Source organism: Delphinus delphis, chromosome 9 (genome assembly GCF_949987515.2).
Source record: "Delphinus delphis chromosome 9, mDelDel1.2, whole genome shotgun sequence".
In the NCBI taxonomy this organism is placed as follows: domain Eukaryota; kingdom Metazoa; phylum Chordata; class Mammalia; order Artiodactyla; family Delphinidae; genus Delphinus; species Delphinus delphis.
Genome location: NC_082691.1, coordinates 14,521,085 through 14,543,634, shown reverse-complemented (window position 1 = coordinate 14,543,634; position 22,550 = coordinate 14,521,085). Strand labels below are relative to the sequence as shown.

The window sequence follows — 22,550 nt, the reverse complement described above, 5'->3', positions numbered from 1 at the left end:
CAGTTGTAAATTTCTCTCAAATACTGCTTTAGCTGCATCCATAAATATTGGTATGTTGTGCCCTTATTTTCATTCATCCTGAAGTATTTTCTAATTTCTTATATAATTTCCTCTGTTACTCATTGGTGTTTTGGGAGTAACGTTGTTTACTGTCCACATATTTTTGAGTTTCTCAGATATGCCCGTTATTGATTCTAATTTCATTTCATTGTGATCTGAGAATATATTTTGTATGAACTCACTCATTTAAAATTTATTTTAGCTTGTTTTCTGGCCTAGGATATGGTCTGTCCTAGAGAATGTTCCATGTGCACTTGAGAATGTGCATTTTATATCTATTAGGTATACTTGGTTTATGGTGTTGTTTAAATTTTTTATTTCTTTTTTGATCCTCTATCTAGTTGTGCTGCTCACTATTCATATTTCAGTATTGACATCCCTACTGTTATTCATGAAGGGTTTATTTCTCCCTTCAAATCTGTCACTTTTGCTTTTTGTATTTTGGTGGTTCAATTTTTGGGTGCATGTATGATTTTAATTGTTATATCTTCCTGATGCATTGACCCTTTTCCATTATAAAATCTCTCTTTTTCTCTAGAGCTTTTTTTGTTTTAAGTTTATTTGTCTGCTATTAGTATAGCCACTCCAGCATTCTTATGGCTGCTGTTTACATGGTATATCCTTCCTCATGCTTTTATTTTCAGCCTATTTATATCTTTGAATCTAAAGTGTGTTAGCAAGCCTCTTTAAATTAGTATTTCACTAAACTTATTTGGCACAAATGGTCATTTTTAACAGTGACAATGTTGTCTCTAATGTATGGATGACAATATTTAGTTAATGTTCATACATACCATGCTATTATTCTGGATAATGTATTGATATTTTTAGAATATTGGGTATAGTCTCCATTTTTCAGGAGACTTAAAATGTAATATAAAGAATTTATTATATGATTTGTTCCTACTGCTCTGAGAAGTATAGAAAACTTTTCAAGAAATGTGATTATATTAATATTATAGTAAGAAAGCAGGTGATGTCTATAAACTTAAATTTGAACTTACCTCTCACTTTTAATACATTAAATAATCTTAAATCCAAATGATGGTATTAATTTTAAATTTATGGATTCACGCCACTACAAGTTTTTCCAATAATAATAGTTAGAAGGCCCCCAGAAGCTTCCAATTTTTATGACAATATCTTCCTTGAAATTGTGTTGAAAAGCAGGGAAAAATAGTTTAGTCGCTATACAGTCTCACTTGCTTTAAACAAATTTAGCTGTCTTGTAAGATGATTAACATAGTTTATGTATGGGCTTCAGAAAAGGCAAAATTAGCTTCTGAAAATGACTGAACAACAGCTGGAATTAATGAATAAGGAAGTGAATGAATGAATAAATCAACTAGGTGAAATATAGGTTTTTTTAGGCATTATGTGCAATGAAAGACTTGGCAGAATTCAAGGTAGTGAAAAATAGGAACTATCTGATACAACAATGATTAATAATAATGTTGACAAATAATTTGATAGCTAATTTTTATAGGGCACTTACTGTTTGCCTGGTACTGTTATAATATCTTTACATATGGGTCAAGAATTGGATTGTGAATAAGACCGACATGAATCGGTATCAAGCTTTACTTGTAATTTTAAGGATTCAAGCAATAAAAAGGCACAGGAGAAGCAGAAGGAGCTCCTGGACATTGAGATAGGCCCCCAGTGCCTTTTTTCTCACAATAACAAAATTCTCAACCCCAGAGCAGTAGATAAGATCTCAAATGGAGTACATGGTTCACCTCATATTACACGAAACTGATGGGCTATTGGAACATTTCCATTTTATATCCAGATAGTTGCATAACTCATGCCTTATGCCCCATAAATCTATAGATGCTAGGTTTCTTTACTGTAGTAATTCTAAAGCAGGAGTATCCTGCTAAAAGCCTTTTATATATAAATTCTTTTTTTTTTTTTAAAGCAAATACCATTAGTGTATTTGCCAGTTATTAGCATGCTTATAAGGAGATTAGACCAGGTCTTCTGCCCTCTTCTTTCCCGGGAAAACCTCCTAACCCAACAAGAAAAAAAAATACTTTAACTCTTTCCTCTCCAACAGATTAACTCATTTAAATTCAAATTCACTTATTCACTTTTTTTGGTATAAATAATGTAAAATACATTAAGAAGGAACTTTAGACATGTTTTTAAAAGTCTTTTATTTCATTTGGTTTGGTTTAGTTTTGTTGGTAGGGGGTGGATTCAGAAGAATAATAAATATACAGCAGATGTAAATATATCCTTACCACCAACAGCAATTTGTTGTACTTCTTGTGTGTGTATGTATGTGTGCACATGATATACAATTCTTTCTTTTATTTGACCTTAGGATATTTGTGAACTCATATGATGTTTTTAATTTTCAGTTTCTCTGTTTTTCTCAACCTAACCCTCAAATCAGGATGGAGATCCAGTTCGTCCAGGAGTGGCCATGACTGATCTTGCCACTGGCCTTTATGCTTATGGAGCCATTATGGCTGGATTGATACAAAGATATAAAACCGGAAAAGGACTGTTCATTGATTGTAACCTACTGTCATCCCAGGTACCAATCCAAATAGCATTTTAGATAGTGGCATAAAAACATGTATCTGTGTTACACTTTTTCATATCAAATCCTGTGGTCACATGTGCAAAAACAAAAAAAACAACAGAATTTCCCCCACCCCCCAAAAAAACCAAAACAACAGCAAAAGCTGTTCTGTTTTGGTGTCCTTGATATTGTCTTATTAAAATAAATGGACCACGAAGATTTTGTTATAATGTAGACATTGCTGTTGAACCAGAATTTTAAAGACTGTTTTCTTTTTTTTTTTTTTGGTGATATGCGGGCCTCTCACTGCTGTGGCCTCTCCCGTTGTGGAGCACAGTCTCCGGACGCGCGGGCTCAGCGGCCATGGCTCACGGGCCAAGCCGCTCCGCGGCATGTGGGATCTTCCCAGACCGGGGCACGAACCTGTGTCCCCTGCATTGGCAGGCGGACTCCCAACCACTGCGCCACCAGGGAAGCCCTAAAGACTGTTTTTATTAGAATAGGTCTATTACTGTTTTTGAGACAGGAGTACAGTTGTTTCTATTTCATGTCATGCGAGCTCTGTAATTTCTTTTTACCAGAGTTTATTCATCTTTTTTGTGCTATGGACCCTTTGGGTAATCTGGTGAAGTCTGTGAACCTTTCCTCAGAATTATGTTTTTAAATGCATAGAATAAGATACTTAGGATTACAGAGGGAGGTAACTATATTGAGATGTAGTTATTTCAATGTAAAAACCAATTTTGTGTTATAATAGTACATATGATGTTTTATTAATACATTAAAACAGGATATCTGTTAGTGGATTCAGTAACTGTTGCAATTTTGAGGTAGTGTTGAGCATGAATGATATTTTGAGATATCTGCAACTATAAGAAAATATGTAGAATATTTACTGGTGATCAGGTCATACTTAGGTACTGCTAATACTACTGTGGTTTGTTGTCTACCTTCATAATTGAAAAAAATGCTAAATTTTAGTTAGAGGTTGATGAAAATAAAGATATAATTTTTTTTTCATTCAAGTTAATTACTTCTCCAAATTCTTACCATAAGCTCCAGATTAAGAACCCTTGGTTTAGATAGCTGTCAGTTATGTTTGCCTCCTTTTCACTGGATCAAACCTAGATGCTGTACCATATGTGGAAGTTGATTTTGAATAGGTAATTTTTCAAGGAGGGGAAAAAAAGAAAACATCTAACTTGTACAAGGAGACATTTTACTGTGGGAAAAATTACTTCATAGACAAAGACCTCAGTTGGGAATTTCAGATTTAAATGGCATACATGGGAAAATAGAAATCTTGGAACTCTGCTTTGGAGATTTTTTTCTTTTAGACAAAATTAAGGTAGTGCATAGACGTAAAAAAACATTAATACGATTGAAAGTGAAATACTTTTTATGAGTTTTCAACACTAGCTTTGAGTCACAGTCGGGGTTTTAATGGTTATAATAAAAGGGTAAAAGAACTCTCTCCAAATGAATGATCTCTCTTCTTAACAGAGAAGCAGATGTCAGGTCTGGGAAGAAGCTGAGTTTTTTCCTTCCTCCCCTAATTTTATAGCTGTAAGGAACTCGAGGTAGGTTAAGTGATTGGGTAAAATTGCACATCCAGTAAATATGGGAGCCGTGAAGATTTCATAGGTGTGTGACCTATGCAGTCACAGAAGGCACTAGGCTTAATTTAAATGCTCTGCTGTCACTGCCTTGAAATTCTTAATATTTTTTGAATGAGAGGCCCTGCATTTTTCATTTTGCACCAGTACTCACAAATTATGTAGCTGGTCCTGTATTTGGGGCTCTGCTTAGGTCTTCAGATCTCTACCCAGACTACTTTTCTTATAATATGTCAATGATGAATTAATTAGTTTTGGAAAAAATTCTCTTGTAGAGTATTATAGAGTTGAATTCTCCTCTAGCACCTAACACAGTGATTCACAGTCTGGAGGTGTGTGGTTCCATGGGGGTGGGCATGGAGGTGGGTGGAATCACTGGTAGGGCTGTTTCAAAGTGAGGGTACAGTAAATGCAAACTCATGCACACTTTGGGTGTGTGTCTATATTTGTTGTTCATGTTGCTCCTTGAGGCTGTTAAGTTCCATGTGTGCAGGAATAATGTTTGTTCTTGCTTATAGCGGTATCCTCAAAGCCCAGCCCAGTATTTGTCAAATAGCAGGTCTAACAATCTTTGGAGATCAATCAGAGAACCACTGTTACCAATGGGTATGCCTCATAACCCTTAAACTTGCTTAGGGAAAATTAGAAAAAAGTAGAAAATCATTGACTTAGGATAAGTCCTTGATAAACAACAAATGATGAAATGATTTGCTTTTGGCAAACATGGTAGCAGTGATTTAGCCTATTGTGCTGTAGCTAACCCAGTCAAAGGTAGCTAAAATTATTAGTGTATTTAAGGCTCATTAGCTACCTTTTTATAATTGACATATAACATTATATTAGTTTCAGGTGTAAACATAATGATCCGGTATTTGTATGTATTGTGAAGTGGTCACCTCAATGAGTCTAGTTAGCATCCATCACCATATATAGTTACAAAAATTTTTTTTCTTGTGATAACTTTTAAGATCTACTCTTTTAGCAGCTATCAAATATGCAATATAGTGTTATTAACTGTAGTCACCATGCTGTACATTACATCGCCATGGCATTTATTGTATTATTGCAAGTTTATACCTTTTGACGCCCTTCACCCATTTTGCCCATGTCCTATCCCTCACCTCTGGCAACCACCAATCTGTTCTCTGTAGCTATGAATTTGGTATATTTTTTAAATAAAAATTTCAAAAAATTTTAGATTTTATATATAAGTGAGATCACATGGTACTTGTCTTTCTCTGTCTGACTTATTTCACTTAGCATAATGCCCTCAAGATCCATCTATGTTGTTGCAGATGACGAGATTTCCTTCTTTTTTATGAATGAATAATACTCCAGTGTATGTACATACCACATTTTCTTTATCTCTCCACCCATTGATGGACAATTTCATTGTTTCTATATCTTGGCCATTGTCATTAACTACCTTTTAACAATAAAAATTTGTTATGCCTTATTTTAGAGCTTTGCACTTACACATCTACTATTTTATTTTGCTCTCATAATTATCATTGGAGGTATGTAGGTAGATCAGGTATTTCTATTCTCATTTTACTTATAAGAAAACTGAGGCTAGGAGAGGTTGACCTACTTGAGCAGCAGAGTCACAGCAAGACCTCTGGTTTCTGATGTCCTGAATCATTCTCTTTCCCCTGCTTAATGAAGGAAAAACTTTGACATTGAGGGACAGGCAAGCTCCAGCTTTCCTGTGGTGAAGCTAAAGGGGAGAAGGCAAATTGAGTAAGAGGCAGGGGAAACAAAAGAGCACTCAGTAATAAGGAAACACATAGTAAGACTGCCCCCACCTCCCCAAAGCATGCCGAGAGCTACAGTAAGATAGTGCAACAAAGTGGGCTCTTCTGGGTCATTATCTAATCATGTTTAGATCCACTGAGTGAAAGCCATCATGGACTTTAACCTGATGGACAAGTGTTTTTGTTGAAATATGAGAATTTTGAGAAAAATAGCATTTGGAGTCATGCGATGACTGGATTTTTTGTTTCAGCTCTAGTCCACTGAGCACTAACTGTATCCCAGGCTCTGTGCTAGGTAGCTTGGAGTGGGAGGTGACATAGCTGTTCAGAGTTTACTAGTAGAGGCAGCCAAGTTGTATGGGAGAGTTGGAGGTGATATATAGTTCCCTGTGGTTCCCTAATGGGGTTGCAGAATGTGGTTGGGCCTCATATATCATGCTTAGGAATCTGGATTTTAACTTTTTAAGGCTTCTGTTTATAAATTCTGTTAGGTGATGGTCTTTCAACCAAAGACTATGTCTCCTTGGGTACTGCTACCGTTGCCACATTCAAAATAACCTCTGAGCTGTGAAGAGTGTTACAGAGTTTCAAAGGGCAGTGGTACAGGTAATAATTTATGCTGAAGCCTTCCTGAAGTGCAACACAATGGGTGATAAAAGCCTTTAAGTTCTCTGAACCCACTGCAGCCTAACCTCCGGTTTTCGTTGATTCTTTGCCTCTGCCCTATTCTTTGGCTCTGGACTCTCTCTTTTCTTCTCCTGTGTGCTTCTCTAGCCTTGGGCATCTCTTTTCTCTGTCTTTTTTTTTTTTTTTTTTGCTTGTCTTTCTTTCCTTTCCTGTTTTCATTCCTATTCTGTGCTTTCTCCTTGTCTCTCCCCTTTTCTCCATTCTTCATTGTGAAGAGCTAAAGTTTTAGCAATTCTTGTTCCAGATCTTACATCTTTCCACTGTACCACCCAGGAAAGTTTCTGAATTTTTCAGTAGTTCCCATGGAAGAGAAAGGAAGTGCCCTTTCCTAGAAGTCCCAGAACACAAGACTGTGACTGTTAAATGACTGGGTTAAGTGAAATATTCCTGAACCAATTAATGAGTCCTGAAAGATAAACTATATTGATTGGCTTAAGCCATTCCCGATACAAGGGACAGGGTTAACTCCACCCAAACCACATGGCTTTGACTGGGGAGAGATGATTTCCTTGAAGAATGGTGGAGTTATTTTTTGGCCAGAGGAAGGGGAAAAGGATGATAGGGAGCCAATCAACAGATGTTCACTATACTAACATACTGGGTTGTTTTGAAGTTCTAGTGCAACAAAGGATATGGCAAATTCTTTGTCTATTAGAAAGTATACTACTGATGAGTAGCATTAATTTTATTAGGTTATTGAAAAAATATTTCACAATGTTAGAAATATGCTGAGATTAAAAAGATGGTTATTGACATGATTTTATCATAATTATTATATCTTTTCATATTAGAGAAATCTTGACTAACTTCACTTAGTTTGTCAATTTAAGATAACATTTGTAGATTTTAGATCTAAAAACCAAACCACAAAATGATTAAAATCTGCTTTATGTAAATAGGAAGTGCTATTTCTAGATACTTTTCAAAGTAACGTAATAGGAAACTTCACCTTTTAAAAAATGTATTCATTTTCTTTTTTTTATATAAATGTTCACTTGCATTAAGCAGATAACATTTGAACTTAATTTCAGCTGCCTGGAAAATGACTGCCATTTCATGCAGTGGTAAAAAACATAGTTTTCTACTCATTTTGATTGCATTGCATAGGATGACAAATGAATGATTATAACATTCAGTATCAGTTGCTAAAAATGAAATTTTGTACCCCCTCTCTTAGAAGTGATCTAATGTACAATAGACAAATAGCACTTGATTTGAATAGTAGCTAATAATTAACTCAGAAATGATTGCCTCAACCACAACAAAACCATTTCATCGTAGAGACATGACAATTGTCGGGATGTGGTTTGTAGTGGGCACCAAATTTTTTGTAGTTTCAAGGCTATAAACTTTTAACCCTTGTCATAAAATTCTTTGATTTTTTTTTTCTTAGTCTTAATATGATTTAAAGTTGTCAACTGAAGATTGTCTAATGTCAGCATCTAAACAGTATTCTTTACATGATATTGGTAAATAACAAGGAAGTGGGTTTGGATGTGGTTCCAATTATTCTGTTGCTCTTATTCTTCTGTTGTGGCTTACAGAAATATCTTTTGAAAGTTTTAATATCCTTCCTGTACTTAATTGCAACCAGGCTCCCCTAATTACTACTACAATGAGTTAGGTTTTTTTTAGCACCAAACTTCTATAATTATTTTCACATATAGAATGTTTTGGAATTTTTTATTTCACCTTTTTTTCCTTGTTTGTAGATTGTTCATATTTAGGGTAGATGAGATTTTAACTCATTATTATAGCACATTTTTATGGATAAACTTTTGAATTCAAACAAGTATAATAATCTGATACTTTTGTGTCTTTTAGATACACCTGTGTTTTTGCTTTTCCTATTTAATCTATACCTTTAAAAATTTATTGAGTTACATTTTACATATCATAAAATTCATCCTATTTCAGGGGTGACCGTTTTAACAGTTTTTAGTGAATTTAGTGAATTTTGCAAACATCATCATAAATCAGATTTTGAAATACTTTATAGTCACCTCTGGTCTGGATCTTACCCATGAGGCTAGAATGCACCAGTTTTGACTGGGGAGGGATGTAAGGCTGGGCTGACTCAGAAGAATTCAAGGACTATTAAGATTTCTGTGAGCCCTAGAAAATTTTGCCTTTATGGGTCCTTTCCTCCATAAAAATGTTAAGAATTATATTTATAACTGCATTCATATAAAGATGAATATAACTAATTATTGTGTGTTTACTGGTATTACATATTCATTTTTTTCTTCAGATTTTAAAATAAATTAAAATTAAAACATTTCTGTGTACTCCTAAAGTATTGTGGGCCTTAGGCACTCTACCTAATTAATAAGTCAGCTCCGGAAGAATTACCTTGAGAACAGTCTCAAATGTCCCAATCTGTGAGGAAAGACAATCCTGTATACAGGAAGGAAGTGGCGGCTGAAAGTTAAGATTATCCTGAAGGGTAAATAGAGGGTGGAAAGATGGAGAAGCAGCAGTCTGTGACCAAAGAAGTTGAGAGACTGGAGTAGGGAGAGGGAAAAAAAAAAAAAAAGAGGATAATATCAGAAAGTTGAAGAAATCTGGGAACTACAAATTTGCATTTGAATTTCCCTGAGGAGCCTAATGCATTCCTGTCTTGAAGGTTCATGCCAGCCTGACAGTCTTTAGTTACTTGTGGCCAATTTTTAATCCTCGTCTAACTTCAGTTCTTTAATTCTCTAAGGCTTCCCACTGCTCTATCAATTTAATTTCAGGGGATATATGAATATTAAAATATAAATAATATTAAGATGAGTAAGTAGGTAGATAAAGACACACACAAAAAATGAAAAATCAGATGACTTCCAAAGAAAACTGCAAAGATTTTAGAAAATCTATTATTTTTTGTTATTATTTTATACTATTGGTTGGATTGAATACAAGTTGACTGCATTACAAAACACGGTTCACTATTTTTTTTTTAAAGAAGATTCAGCAAAATATAAGTATTGAGAGGATGCTCTGGTTTTATATAACTGAAATCTTTAGTTATATTCGTGGACATGTCATATTTTTATATGACATGAGCCATAATGAGGGAAACCAGGGGTTTTAACTTGTAATAATTGATAATTACTAGTGGGAGAATATCTCAAAGGAGAATAGAATAAAACCAGAACACAAATTTCATTGTGATCTAATTTAATTCTCATTAGATACTTTAAAACAATTTGGTGCTTTCAAAATGTTCTGAAAAATAGAAACATAATTAAGATAAAGATATAAAAGAAATAGGAGGAGAAAGAGCCATTGGTGTTGATGGATATTCCCCGAATTTAGATTTTGTCTTTGAAGGATCTTGTAGAATAGTGAACTTAATTGACTGTTCCTAAAGGTGGGTTTAACAGTCTTAGAATCACCTCTGTTCTCTATTACTAGAGTAGAACAATTTATTTTTGTTGCTAAGTTAATCACGTCCACCTCCATCTTGGTACTTTCTAGGGTCGGAAAATTTTATGTAGAATAAAATGTAGTAATTACATCCTTCTATATTTGCTAATTAATGGTGACTCTTTACCTGTCCTAAGTTATGGACCAACTGATTCCCAGTGGAATCTATTTGGCCCCAACTATTATGTCATCATTGCAGCTAAAGGATAAGTAAACCATTGGCAGCAAGCATGGTGACTGAGATTTAATTTCCAGGGAAATCACTTTGGTTCTTCACAGAATGTGTATGAGGAATAATGCCGAATAATTTTTAATTTTTTCGTAGCCTAGAGTCATTATATACCACCAGTGTAAAATAAGATCTTGATTAGCTGAAGTGCTTAGAAATTTTGATATTCTGGTTGATTTCATTTTCTAGTTAATTGAGGGCTAAAAGGAAACTGCTTTGGTTTCAGCCATTTTTATATGCTTAGTTTACTTTTCCATTATGGTAAATGCCATATACTAAATATATTTTCACTTTAAAGTTATGATGTTGGTCTCTATTTTTAAACCCATTGATACTCACTCTAGGGACTAAGAAATTAAGTTGAATCTGCACTCACGGAATCCATCCATCCATCCATTATCCATCTTTCCATCCATCCACACTTGTTTCTTATGCCAGATTATACAATAAATGATAAACAAGCCAGCAAGTTTCCTGCCCCATGGAATTTACATTGTAGTTGTATATACAGACAATAAACAAGTAACAGTGATAAATTTGCATAAGGATATGCAACAGTTTCATAAAGATAGCAGGGATACTTCTGTTAGCCAGGGCAAGATGTTCCAGATGGAGAGAACAGTTAATGCAAAAGCCTGAAGCAGGACAAAACTTGGCATGTTCTAGGCACTGACAAAAAGCCCAGTGAAAGACATTCTTTAGAAGTTGGCATTAGCAGTAAATCTGGCCATTTATTAATACTTATCTGGAGAACAAACATGAGATGTGACATTTAATTTAAATAATAATCCAATATTCTATGACTAGTAGGCCTGTTAGAAGTTAGAAGTCAGTTAGAGGACTGTTCTTTTTTGTGGGGAGTGAATTTATTGTCAGGGTACTAGATCAAGCTTGTAGAGCAAAAGTTGAGTTCTGGTGCTGTTTTTGTAGAATGATAGTAGAAGCAACATAGAACGGCAAACAGTGTTAGTCTTTTCTGCCTCTTGGGCTGACTGGAGACTGGTATTGAGAAGGTTGAGACAGTTTCTGGAAAAGGAGTGCTGTGATTATTAACAATAATAATATAAAGGTGCAACATTGAGAGAGTGCTATGAACTTGCTGACCTTGGAGTAGATGCTGTATTGTATAGGCTGTTTATATTCTCCAAAGTTGAATCATTGAGAGTGACTTTAAAAACATCATAAAACTTAGGTAACATTTACTTTATACTAAACACAGTTCTAAGCACATTGCATATATTAACTGATTTATTTCCCCAACAGTTTTATTATTCCCATTTTACTGAGGAAGAAGCAGAGGCGTAGAATAACACTGTAACTTGCCCTATGTCACACAGCCAGTAAATAGCAGAGTTGGGACCTGAACTCAGTCTGGATCCAGAAACTGTATTATACTTATCCTTAAGGGTATAAGGTGCTCCCAGTATTCATTCATTCATTTATTTATTCACTTAAATGTTTATTGAGCGCCCAATGCCAAGCACGCTGTTATTCTTGGCAATGTTATGGTGAATAAGGATGACTGGGGAATATGTTTTAGCTTTTAAGAAGAGTGTACAAATATAACATATCTTGACTTGTCTTTTGGGAGGATGATTTTGATAAGTAATGTGGTCAGCACTGAGCAATGGAGCTTAACATAATGACTGTATATTGCTCTGTATCTTGCAACCTCGCTGGGCTTGTGTTTTTAGTTCTAAGAATATTTTAGTGGATACTATAGGATTTTCTATATACAAGGTCATGTCATCTGTGAATAGAGATAGTTTTTCTTCTTTCTTTCCGGCATGAACACCTTTCATTTCTTTTTCTTGCCTCATTGCCCTGGATAGAAAGAACCCAAGTACAATGTTGAATAGAAGTGTCAAGAACAGACATCCTTTTCTTTTTCCTGATTTCAGGGCAAAAAATTCAGTTTTTCACCACTAGTATGATGAAAGGGTGTTGGATTTTGGCAAATGCTATTTCTGTAACTATTGAGATCATTAATTGGTTTGTGTCACTTATCTTATTAATATGTTATTTGATTATTGATTAACATTGATTAACAATTGATATTGATTTTTGTATATTGAACCAATTTTGTAATCCTTGGAAAAATCTCACTTGGTTATGTTTTATAATTCTTGGTAAAGTTGCTATATTTAGTTTGCTTGTATGTTGCTAAGAATTTTGAGGTCTGTATTCAAAAAGGAGAATTGCTCCATAATTTTCTTTTTTTGTGATGGTTTTCTTGGTTTTTGGTATCAGAAAGATACCTCATAGAACGAGTTGTTTTCTCCTTTTCTAGTTTTTGGAAGAATTGGTGAAGAATTGGTACAAATTCTTTAATTATTTGGTAGAATTCACCAGTGAAGCTAAAAAAGTCTGGGCTGCTGCTTTTTTGTTAAGTTTTATGATTATTAATTCAATCTTTCTACTTGTTATATGTCTATTCAGTTTTTCTATTTATTATTTAGTCAGTAATTTGTGTCTTTGTAGGAATTTATCCATTTCATTTAGGTTATTTAATTTATTGGCATATGATTGTTCATAGTATTCTCATGGAATCCTTTCTGTTTCTGTAAGGTCAGTACAAATATTCCCTCTTTTATTCATGATTTTAGTAAATGAGTCTTCTTTATTTTTTTCTTGGTGAGTCTAGCTTAAGGTTTGTTAATTTTGTTGATCTTTCCAACAAACCAACTTTGGATTTCATTGATTTTTCTCTATTGGTTTCCTATACTCTATATTTCATTTATTCCACTTTTATCTTTAATAGTTCATTCCTTTTGCTAGTTTCAGGATTAGTTTGTTTTTCTTTTTGTAGTATCTTAAGGAGGAGTGTTAGGTTATTGATTTGAGGTCTTTTTCTTTTTTAATATAGTTGTTTTCAGTTATAAATTTCCCTTTAAGAACTGTTTTAGCTTCATCTCATAAGTTATGGTATGTTGTGTTTTGTTTCAGTCATCTTAAATCACTTTCTGATTTCCTTTGAGATTTCTTCTTTGATCCATTGGTTGTTAGGAATGTGTTGTTTAATTTCCACCTGTTTGTGAATTTCCCAAATACCCTTGTATTTTTAATTTCTTACTTCATTCCATTGTAGTTGGAGAACATTCACTATGTAGTTTCAGTCCTTTTACATTTACTGAGCCTTGTTTTTGGTATATCTTGGAGGATGGTCCAGGTGTGGTACAGAAGAATGTGTATTCTGCTGATGTTGTGGAGTGTTATATAGATGTTTCTTTGGTCTAGTTGGTATATATGGTAAAGTTTTGTGTAACATTTGAGGAGCTGTCAATTTTTTTCTAAAACAGCTTCACTATTTTACAATCCCACCAGCAATTCATTAGGTTTACAGTTTTTTCACATTCCTGTCAACACTTGCTATTCCCCATAATTTTTACTTTAGCTATTATAGGGGGTCTGAAGTGGTTTTGATTTGCATTTTTGCATTTCAAGTCTTCTATTTCTTGGTTGATTTTCTGCCTAGTTGCTATATCTATTATTGAAAATGGTATATTTAAGTTTCCATCTCTTATTGTTGGATTGTTTTTTGCTTCCTTCAGTTCTGTCAGTTTTGCTTTATGTTTTGGGTGCTCTGCTGTTAGGTACATATATGTTTATAATTGTTATGTCTTATTGATAAATGGACCACTTTATTATTATAAAATGTACTATTATTATAATTATTATATATTATTGTATAATTATTATTATAACTATTATTATAATTATATAAATGTATTATAAATGTATAAAATGTAATTTGCTTCTAGTAACAGTTTTTGCCTCAAAGTCTCTTTTTTCTGATATTCTCAATCTGTTTTTGGTTACTATTTTTATGATATATTATTTGCTAGGGCTGCCATAACAAAGTTCCATAGACTGGGTGTCTTAAGCAACAGGGATTTATTTTCTCACAGTTTTGGAGGGTTGAACTCTAAGAACTTTAAGATCAAGGTGCTGTCAGGGTTAACTTCTTCTGAGGCCCATGAGGGAAGGAACTGTTCCAGGCCTCTCTCCTTGGCTTGTCAATGGCTATCATTCCCTGTGTTTTCACATCATCTTCCTTCTGTATATATCTGAATACAGATTTTCTCTTCTTGTAAAGACATCAGTCATACTGGATTAGGGCACATCCTAGTGATGTCATTTTTAACTTAATTACATCTTGAAAGACCCTATCCAAATTTTGGCACATTCTGAGATGCTGGGGTTAGGACTTCAACATACGGATTTTGGGAGAGACGCAATTCAGCCCATTACACATGGTATATTTTTTTCATATTTTTACTTTTGATCTCTTTGTGTCTTTGAATCTAAAGTATGTCTTTTATAGACAGAATATACTTGGATCAATTTTTGTAACATATTCTGCCAATCTCTGCTTTTTTTCTTTGCCATTTTGCTATTGTTTTCTAAATTCTGTGTCTTTTGTATTTCTCTGTCCCTCCATTAATGCCTTTTTATTGTTAAACAGTTATTTTCTAGTGTACTATTTTAATTCCCATTGCGTGTTTATGTGTGCACATGTGCATGTGCGCCCACACGTATTTTCCATATTTTCTTAGTGTTGCCCTGGGAGTTACAATTAACATTTTAATCTAAAGCAGTCTAGTTTAGATTAATACCGACATCATTTGAACAGCATGTAAAAACTTGCTTTGTTATAGTATAGCTTTGTTCCCTCCCTTCCTCTTTGTGCTATTATTGTCATACAAATTACATCTTTATACACTGTATGCCCATCAACACAGGTTTACCACTATAGCTCTATTCAGTTCTTTTAAAAATCAGGTAGGAGAAGAAAATATTTATAAACAAAGTACATTTATACTGTCTTTTATACGTACTTATTTTAGTTAGTTTTACTGCTGCTCTTTATTTCTTTGTGTGGATTTGTGTTACCGTCTGGTGTTTTTTGTTTTTCATTTCAGCCCTATGGTATTTCTTATTGGGCAGGTTTGCTTGCAACAAATCCTTCCTTTTTTGTTTATCTAGGAATGTCTTAATTCCATCTTTATTTTTGAAGAATAGTTTTACCAGGTATAGAATTCTTGGTTGACGTTCTTCCACCCATCCCCTAGCATTTTGTATATGTTATTCCACTGCTGACTGGCATCTATGATTTTTTTGTGACAATTAAGGTGCTAATCTATTGAGGATCTGTTGCGTGTGATGAGTTGCATTTATTTTGCTACTTTCAAGATTGTCTCTGTCATGGGGAGGGGAAACGGTAAGCTGGGACGAAGTGAGAGAGTGGCATGGACATATATACACTACCAAATGTAAAACAGATAGCTAGTGGGAAGCAGCTGCATCGCACAGGGAGATCAGCTCGGTGCTTTGTGACCACCTAGAGGGGTGGGTTAGGGAGGGTAGGAGGGAGAGGCAAGAGGGAGGAGACATGGGGATATATGTATATGTATAGCTGATTCACTTTGTTATAAAGCAGAAACTAACACACCATTGTAAAGCAATTCTACTCCAATAAAGATGTTAAAAAAAAAAAGTTAACTGACAATTATATATTAAAAAAAAAATACTCCGTGCTCCCAATGCAGGGGGCCTGGGTTTGATCCCTGGTCAGGGAACTAGATCCCACATGCTGCAACTAAAGATCCTGTGTGCCGCAACGAAAATCCTGCACATGGCAACAAAGAACTCTCGTGCTGCAACTAAGACCCAGCGCAGCCAAATAAATAAATAAATATTAAAAAAAATAAAGTCTTTATTAGGTACAACACCGGGCTTTCTCACAGACAGTTTCTATTGTCTGCCTTTTTTCCCCCTATGAATGGTCATACTTTCCTGTTTCTTTGCATGTTTCGTAATTTTTTTGTTGTGGTTGAAAACTGGATATTTTAAATAATAGAGTGTTGAAACTTTGGAGTTCAGATTTCTCCTGTGCTCAAGGGTTCGTTGTTGTTGCTATTCATTGTTGTTGTTTTTTTGTTTAGTGACTTTTCTGAATGAATTTTATAAAGTCTTTATTCTTTGTCTTTTGAAGCCACTGTGTTCAGTTAGCTTAGTGGTCAGCTGATGATTAGACATAGAATTTCTTAACTGCCTTGAACCAATGTATCTCTTCGCCTTTGCTGAGACACTCTGTGTGTTGGGACAGAGTTTACAACTCTTCTTTCACTCGTGCTTGTGCAGAACCTCAAGGTCAGCTATAAGTAAAATATTAGGCCTTCTTGGGTCGTTCTTGTGCATGCACACAGCTCTGCACATGCATGTGCCCTTCTAGATTCCCAGGAATATGTTGGAGCTTTCCAATATTCCCTGTGGACATCTCTTTACCCAGTGTTTCCTCTTCAGTTTTTGGCTAGCCTCTTGTTTGCTCCAGTTGGTATTTCTACCTCAGCCAGCTAATTCACCACCTTAGCAGGTGGAAGTGGCTATAGAAAGTTTGGGTTTTATTTATTTATTTTGAATTTTATTTTATTTTTTATACAGCAAGTTCTTATTAGTTATCTATTTTATATATATTAGTGTATATATGTCAATCCCAATCCCCCAATTCATCCCACCACCCCCCCCTTCCCCCTTGGTGTCCATACATTTGTTCTCTACATCTGTGTGTCTATTTCTGCCTTGCAAACCAGTTCATCTGTACCATTTTTCTAGATTGCACATATATGCATTAATATATGATATTTGATATTCTCTTTCTGACTTATTTCACTCTGTATGACAGTCTCCAGGTCCATCCACATCTCTATACATGACCCAATTTTGTTCCTTTTGATGGCTGAGTGATATTCCATTGTATATATGTGCCACATCTTCTTTATCCATTCATCTGTTGATGCGCATTTAGGTTGCTTCCATGACCTGGCTATTGTAAATAGTGCTGCAATGAACATTGGGGTGCATGTGTCTTTTTGAATTATGGTTTTCTCAGGGTATACACCCAGTAGTGGGATTGCTGGGTCATATGGTAGTTCTATTTTTAGTTTTTTAAGGAACCTCCATACTGTTCTCCGTAGTGGCTGTATCAATTTACATTCCCACCAACAGTGCAAGAGGGTTCCCTTTTCTCCACACCCTCTCCAGCATTTATTGTTTGTAGAGTGTTTGATGATGGCCATTCTGACCAGTGTGAGGTGATACCTCGTTGTGGTTTTGATTTGCATTTCTTGGAGAATTAGTGATATTGAGCAGCTTGTCATGTGCCTTTTGGCCATCTGTATGTCTTCTTTGGAGAAATGTCTATTTAGGTCTTCTGCCCATTTTTTGATTGGGTTATTTTTTTTAATATTGTGCTGTATGAGCTATTTATATATTTTGGAGATTAATCCTTTGTCAGTTGCTTTGTTTGCAAATATTTTCTCCCATTCTGAGAGTTGTCTTTTCGTCTTGTTTATGGTTTCCTTTGCTGTGCAAAAGCTTTTAAGTTTCATTAAGTCCCATTTGTTTATTTTTGTTTTTATTTCCATTACTCTAGGAGGTGGATCAAAAAATATCTTGCTGTGATTTATGCCAAAGAGTGTTCTGCCTATGTTTTCCTCTAAGAATTTTATCGTGTCCAGCCTTACATTTAGGTCTTTAATCCATTTTGAGTTTACTTTTGTATAGGGTGTTAGTGAGTGTTCTGATTTCATTCTATTACATGTAGCTGTCCAGTTTTCCCAGCACCACTTATTGAAGAGGCTGTCTTTTCTCCATTGTATATTCTTGCCTCCTTTATCAAAAATAAGGTGACCATATGTGCATGGGTTTATCTCTGGGCTTTCTCTCCTGTTCCATTGATCTATATTTCTGTTTTTGTGCCAGTATTGTCTTGATTACTGTAGTTTTGTAGTATAGTCTGAAGTCAAGGAGTCTGATTCCTCCAGCTCTTGCTTTTTTCCCTCAAGATTACTTTGACTATACGGGGTCTTTTGTGTCTCCATACAAATTTTAAGAATTTTTGTTCCAGTTCTGTAAAAAATGCCATTGGTAATTTGATAGGGATTGTATTGAATCTGTAGATTGCTTTGGGTAGTATAGTCATTTTCACAATATTGACTTTTCCAATCCAAGAACATGGTATATTGCTCCATCTGTTTGTGTCATTTTTGATTTCTTTCATCAGTGTCTCATAGTTTTCTGAGTACAGGTCTTTTACTTCCTTAGGTAGGTTTATTCCTAGGTATTTCATTCTTTCTGTTGCAATGGTGAATGGGGTTCTTTCCTTAATTTCTCTTTCTGATCTTTCGTTGTTAGTGTATAGGAATGCAAGAGATTTCTGTGCACTAATTTTGTATCCTGCAACTTTCACATTCATTGATTAGCTCTAGTAGTTTTCTGGTGGCCTCTGTAGGATTATCTATGTATAGTATCATGTCATCTGCAAACAGTGACAGTTTTACTTCTTTTCCAATTTGTATTCCTTTTATTTCCTTTTCTTTTCTGATTGCCATGGCCAGGATTTCCAAACCTTTGTTGAATAATAGTGGCGAGAGTGGACATCCTTGTCTTGTTCCTGATCTTAGAGGAAATGCTTTCAGTTTTTCACCATTCACAATGATGTTTGCTGTGGGTTTGTCGTATATGGCCTTTATTTTGTTGAGGTAGGTTCTCTCTATGCCGACTTTCTGGAGAGTTTTTTATCATAAATGGGTGTTGAATTTTGTCAAAAGCTTTTTCTGCATCTACTGAGATGATCATATGGTTTTTATTCTTCAGTTTGTTAATATGGTGTATCACATTGATTGATTTGCATATATTGAAGGATCCTTATATCTCTGGGATAAATCCCACTTGATCATGGTGTATGATTCTTTTAATGTGTTGTTGGATTCTGTTTGCTAGTATTTTATTATTATTTTTTTTTGCAGTACGTGGGCCTCTCACTGTTGTGGCCTCTTCCGTTGCGGAGCACAGGCTCCGGATGCGCGGGCTCAGTGGCCATGGCTCACAGGCCCAGCCGCTCCATGGCATGTGGCATCTTCCTGGACCGGGGCACGAACCTGTGTCCCCTGCATCAGCAGGCGGACTCTCAGCCACTGCACCACCAGGGAAGCCCTGTTTGCTAGTATTTTGTTGAGGATTTTAACATCTATATTCATCAGCGATACTGGTCTGTAATATTCTTTTTTTGTAGTATCTTTGTCTGGTTTTGGTATCAGGGTGATGGTGACCTCATGAGTTTGGGAGTATTCCTTCCTCTGCATTTTTTGTGGAAGAGTTTGGGAAGGATGGGTGTTAGCTCTTCCCTAAATGTTTGATAGAATTCACCCTTGAAGCCAGCTCGTCCTGGACTTCTGTTTGTTGGAAGATTTTTAACCACAGTGTCAATTTCATTACTTGTGATTGGCCTGTTCATATTTTCTATTTCTTCCTGGTTCAGTCCTGGAAAGTTATACCTTTCTAAGAATTTGTCCATTTCTTCTGGGTTGTCCATTTTATTGGCATAGAGTTGCTTGAAGTAGTCTATTATGATGCTTTGTAGTTCTGTGGTGTCCGTTGTAACTTCTCCTTTTTCATTTCTAATTTTACTGATTGGAGTCCTCTCCGTCTTTTTCTTGATGAGTCTGGGTAAAGGTTTACCAATTTTGTTTATCTTCTTAAGGAACCAGCTTTTAGTTTTATTGATTTTTGCTATTGTTTTCTTTGTTTCTATTTCAGTTATTTCTGCTCTGATCTTGATGATTTCTTTCCTTCTGCTAGCTTTGGCTTTTGTTTGTTCGTCTTTCTCTAGTTCCTTTAGGTGTAAGGTTAGATTCTTTATTTGAGGTTTTTCTTGTTTCTTGAGGTAGGCTTGTATAGCTATAAACTTCCCCCTTAGAACCGCTTTTGCTGCATCCCATAGGTTTTGCATCGTCATGTTTTCATTGTCATTTGTCTGTACGTATTTTGTTGGTTTTTTTTTGCGGTACACGGGCCTCTCACTGCTGTGGCCTCTCCCATTGCGGAGCACAGGCTCCGGACGCGCAGGCCCAGTGGCCATGGCTCACGGGCTTAGCCACTCCGCGGCATGTGGGATCCTCCTGGACTGGGGCATGAACCCGTGTCCCCTGCATCGGCAGGTGGACTCTCAACCACTGCGCCACCAGGGAAGCCCTCTACATATTTTTTGATTTCCTCTTTGAGTTCTTCAGTGATCTCTTGGTTATTTAGTAACGTATTGTTTAGCCTCCATGTGTTTGTGTTTTTTTCCCTGTAATTGATTTCTAATCTTATAGCATTGTGGTTAGAAAAGATGCTTGATATGATTTCAATTTTTTTAAATTTACTGAGGCTTGATTTGTAACCCAAGATGTGATCTGTCTTGGAGAATGTTCCGTGTGCACTTGAGAAGAAAGTGTAATCTGCTGTTTTTGGATGGAATGTCCTATAAATATCAATTAAATCTATCTGGCCTATTATGTCATTTAAAGCTGTGTTTCCTTATTAATTTTCTGTTTGTATGTTTTGTCCGTTGGTGTAAGTGAGGTGTTAAAGTCCCCCCTATTATTGTGTTACTGTCGATTTCCTCTTTTATAGCTGTTAGCAGTTGTCTTATGTATTGAGGTGCTCCTATCTTGGGTGCATATATATTTATAATTGTTATATCTTCTTCTTGCATTGATCCCTTCATCATTATGTAGTGTCCTTGCTTGTCACTTGTAACATTCTTGATTTTAAAGTCTATTTTATCTGATGTGAGTATTGCTACTCCAGCTTTCTTTTGATTTCCATTTCCATTTGCATGGAATATCTTTTTCCTTCCCTTTACTTTCAGTCTGTATGTGTCCCTAGGTCTGAAGTGGGTCTCTTGTAGACAACATATATATGGGTCTTGTTTTTGTATCCATTCAGCAAGCCTGTGTCTTTTGGTTGGAGCATTTAATCCATTCACATTTAAGGTAATTATTGATATGTATGTTCCTATTTCTATTTTCTTGTTTTGGGTTTGTTTTTGTACGTCTTTTTTTTCTCTTGTGTTTCCCACTTAGAGAAGTTCCTTTAGCATTTGTTGTAGAGATGGTTTGTTGGTGCTGAATTCTCTTAGCTTTTGCTTGTCTGTAAAGCTTTTGATTTCTCTGTTGAATTGAATAAGATCCTTGCTGGGTAGAGTAATCTTGGTGTAGGTTCTTCCTTTTCATCACTTTAAATATATTGTGCCACTCCCTTCTGGCTTGTAGAGTTTCTGCTGAGAAATCAGCTGTTAACCTTATGGGAGTTCTCTCGTATGTTGTTTGTCATTTTTTCCTTGCTGCTTTTAATAATTTTTCTTTGTCTTTAATTTTTGTCAATTTGATTACTATGTGTCTGGACGTGTTTCTCCTTGGGTTTATCCTGCCTGGGACTCTCTGCGCTTCCTAGAATTGGAAGTGGCTATTTCCTTTACCATGTGAGGGAAGTTTTTGAGTATTATAATCTCTGTAAATATTTTCTCGGGTCCTTTCTCTCTCTCCTCCTGCTGGGAGTTCTATAATGCGAATATTGGTGCGTTTAATGTTGTCCCAGATGTCTCTTAGGCTGTCTTCATTTCTTTTCATTCTTTTTTCTTTATTCTGTTCTGCGGCAGTGAATTCCACTGTTCTGTCTTCCAGGTCACTTATGCGTTCTTCTGTGTCAGTTATTCTGCTATTGATTCTTTCTAGTGTATTTTTCATTTCAGTTATTGTATTGCTCATCTCTGTTTGTTTGTTCTTTAATTCTTCTAGGTGTTTGTTCTTTAATTCTTCTAGGTGTTTGTTCTTTAATTCTTCTACGTCTTTGTTAAACATTTCTTGCATCTTCTCAATCTCTGCCTCCATTCTTTTTCCGAGGTCCTGGATCATCTTCACTATCATTACTCTGAATTATTTTTCTGGAAGGTTGCCTATCTCTACTTCATTTAGTTGTTTTCTGGGGTTTTACCTTGTTCCTTCATCTGGTACATAGTTCTCTGCCTTTTCATCTTGTCTATCTTTCTGTGAATGTGCTTTTCATTGCACAGACTGCAGGACTGTAGTTGTTCTTGCTTCTGCTGTCTGCCCTCTGGTGGCTGAAGCTATCTCGATAATTTGGGTTTTATATATAAATTTTCATTAATATTAAAAAAAATTCATGTTCTGTACAAGTGAAGGTCCATATCACTTCTGATTCAAGCTTTACGTCAATGATTTTTCAGCAATTTTACATTTTAGGTGGATTTTCATAGGGGCAGAGGATTAAAACATTGTTGAGAGGCAATTGCCAGAAATTTCGGGGCAGCTCTAGAATCCATATAGTTATCTCTAAATTTCCAAGAACACTGTGTCTTCTTGGTGGGATAGTTTGTTTTCAGTTCAGTCAATTCTTCCTAAAACTGAACC

The 22,550-nt window shown here is 35.4% G+C and overlaps 1 protein-coding gene across 6 annotated transcripts in view; it reads left to right on the top strand.

Moving 5' to 3' along the window:
- The window catches only part of SUGCT (succinyl-CoA:glutarate-CoA transferase), a 684,957-nt gene that overhangs the window by 87,114 nt on the left and 575,293 nt on the right, over positions 1-22,550 (top strand). For all 6 annotated transcript variants that reach the window (XR_009520588.1, XM_060020208.1, XM_060020209.1 and 3 more), the window contains exon 8: positions 2,462-2,605. Coding sequence is in view for 5 of the 6 variants with exons in the window: in XM_060020208.1 (XP_059876191.1) it covers positions 2,462-2,605 (144 nt within the window). In the remaining variant the exon portion in view is untranslated. The remainder of the gene's footprint in view (positions 1-2,461; positions 2,606-22,550) is intronic.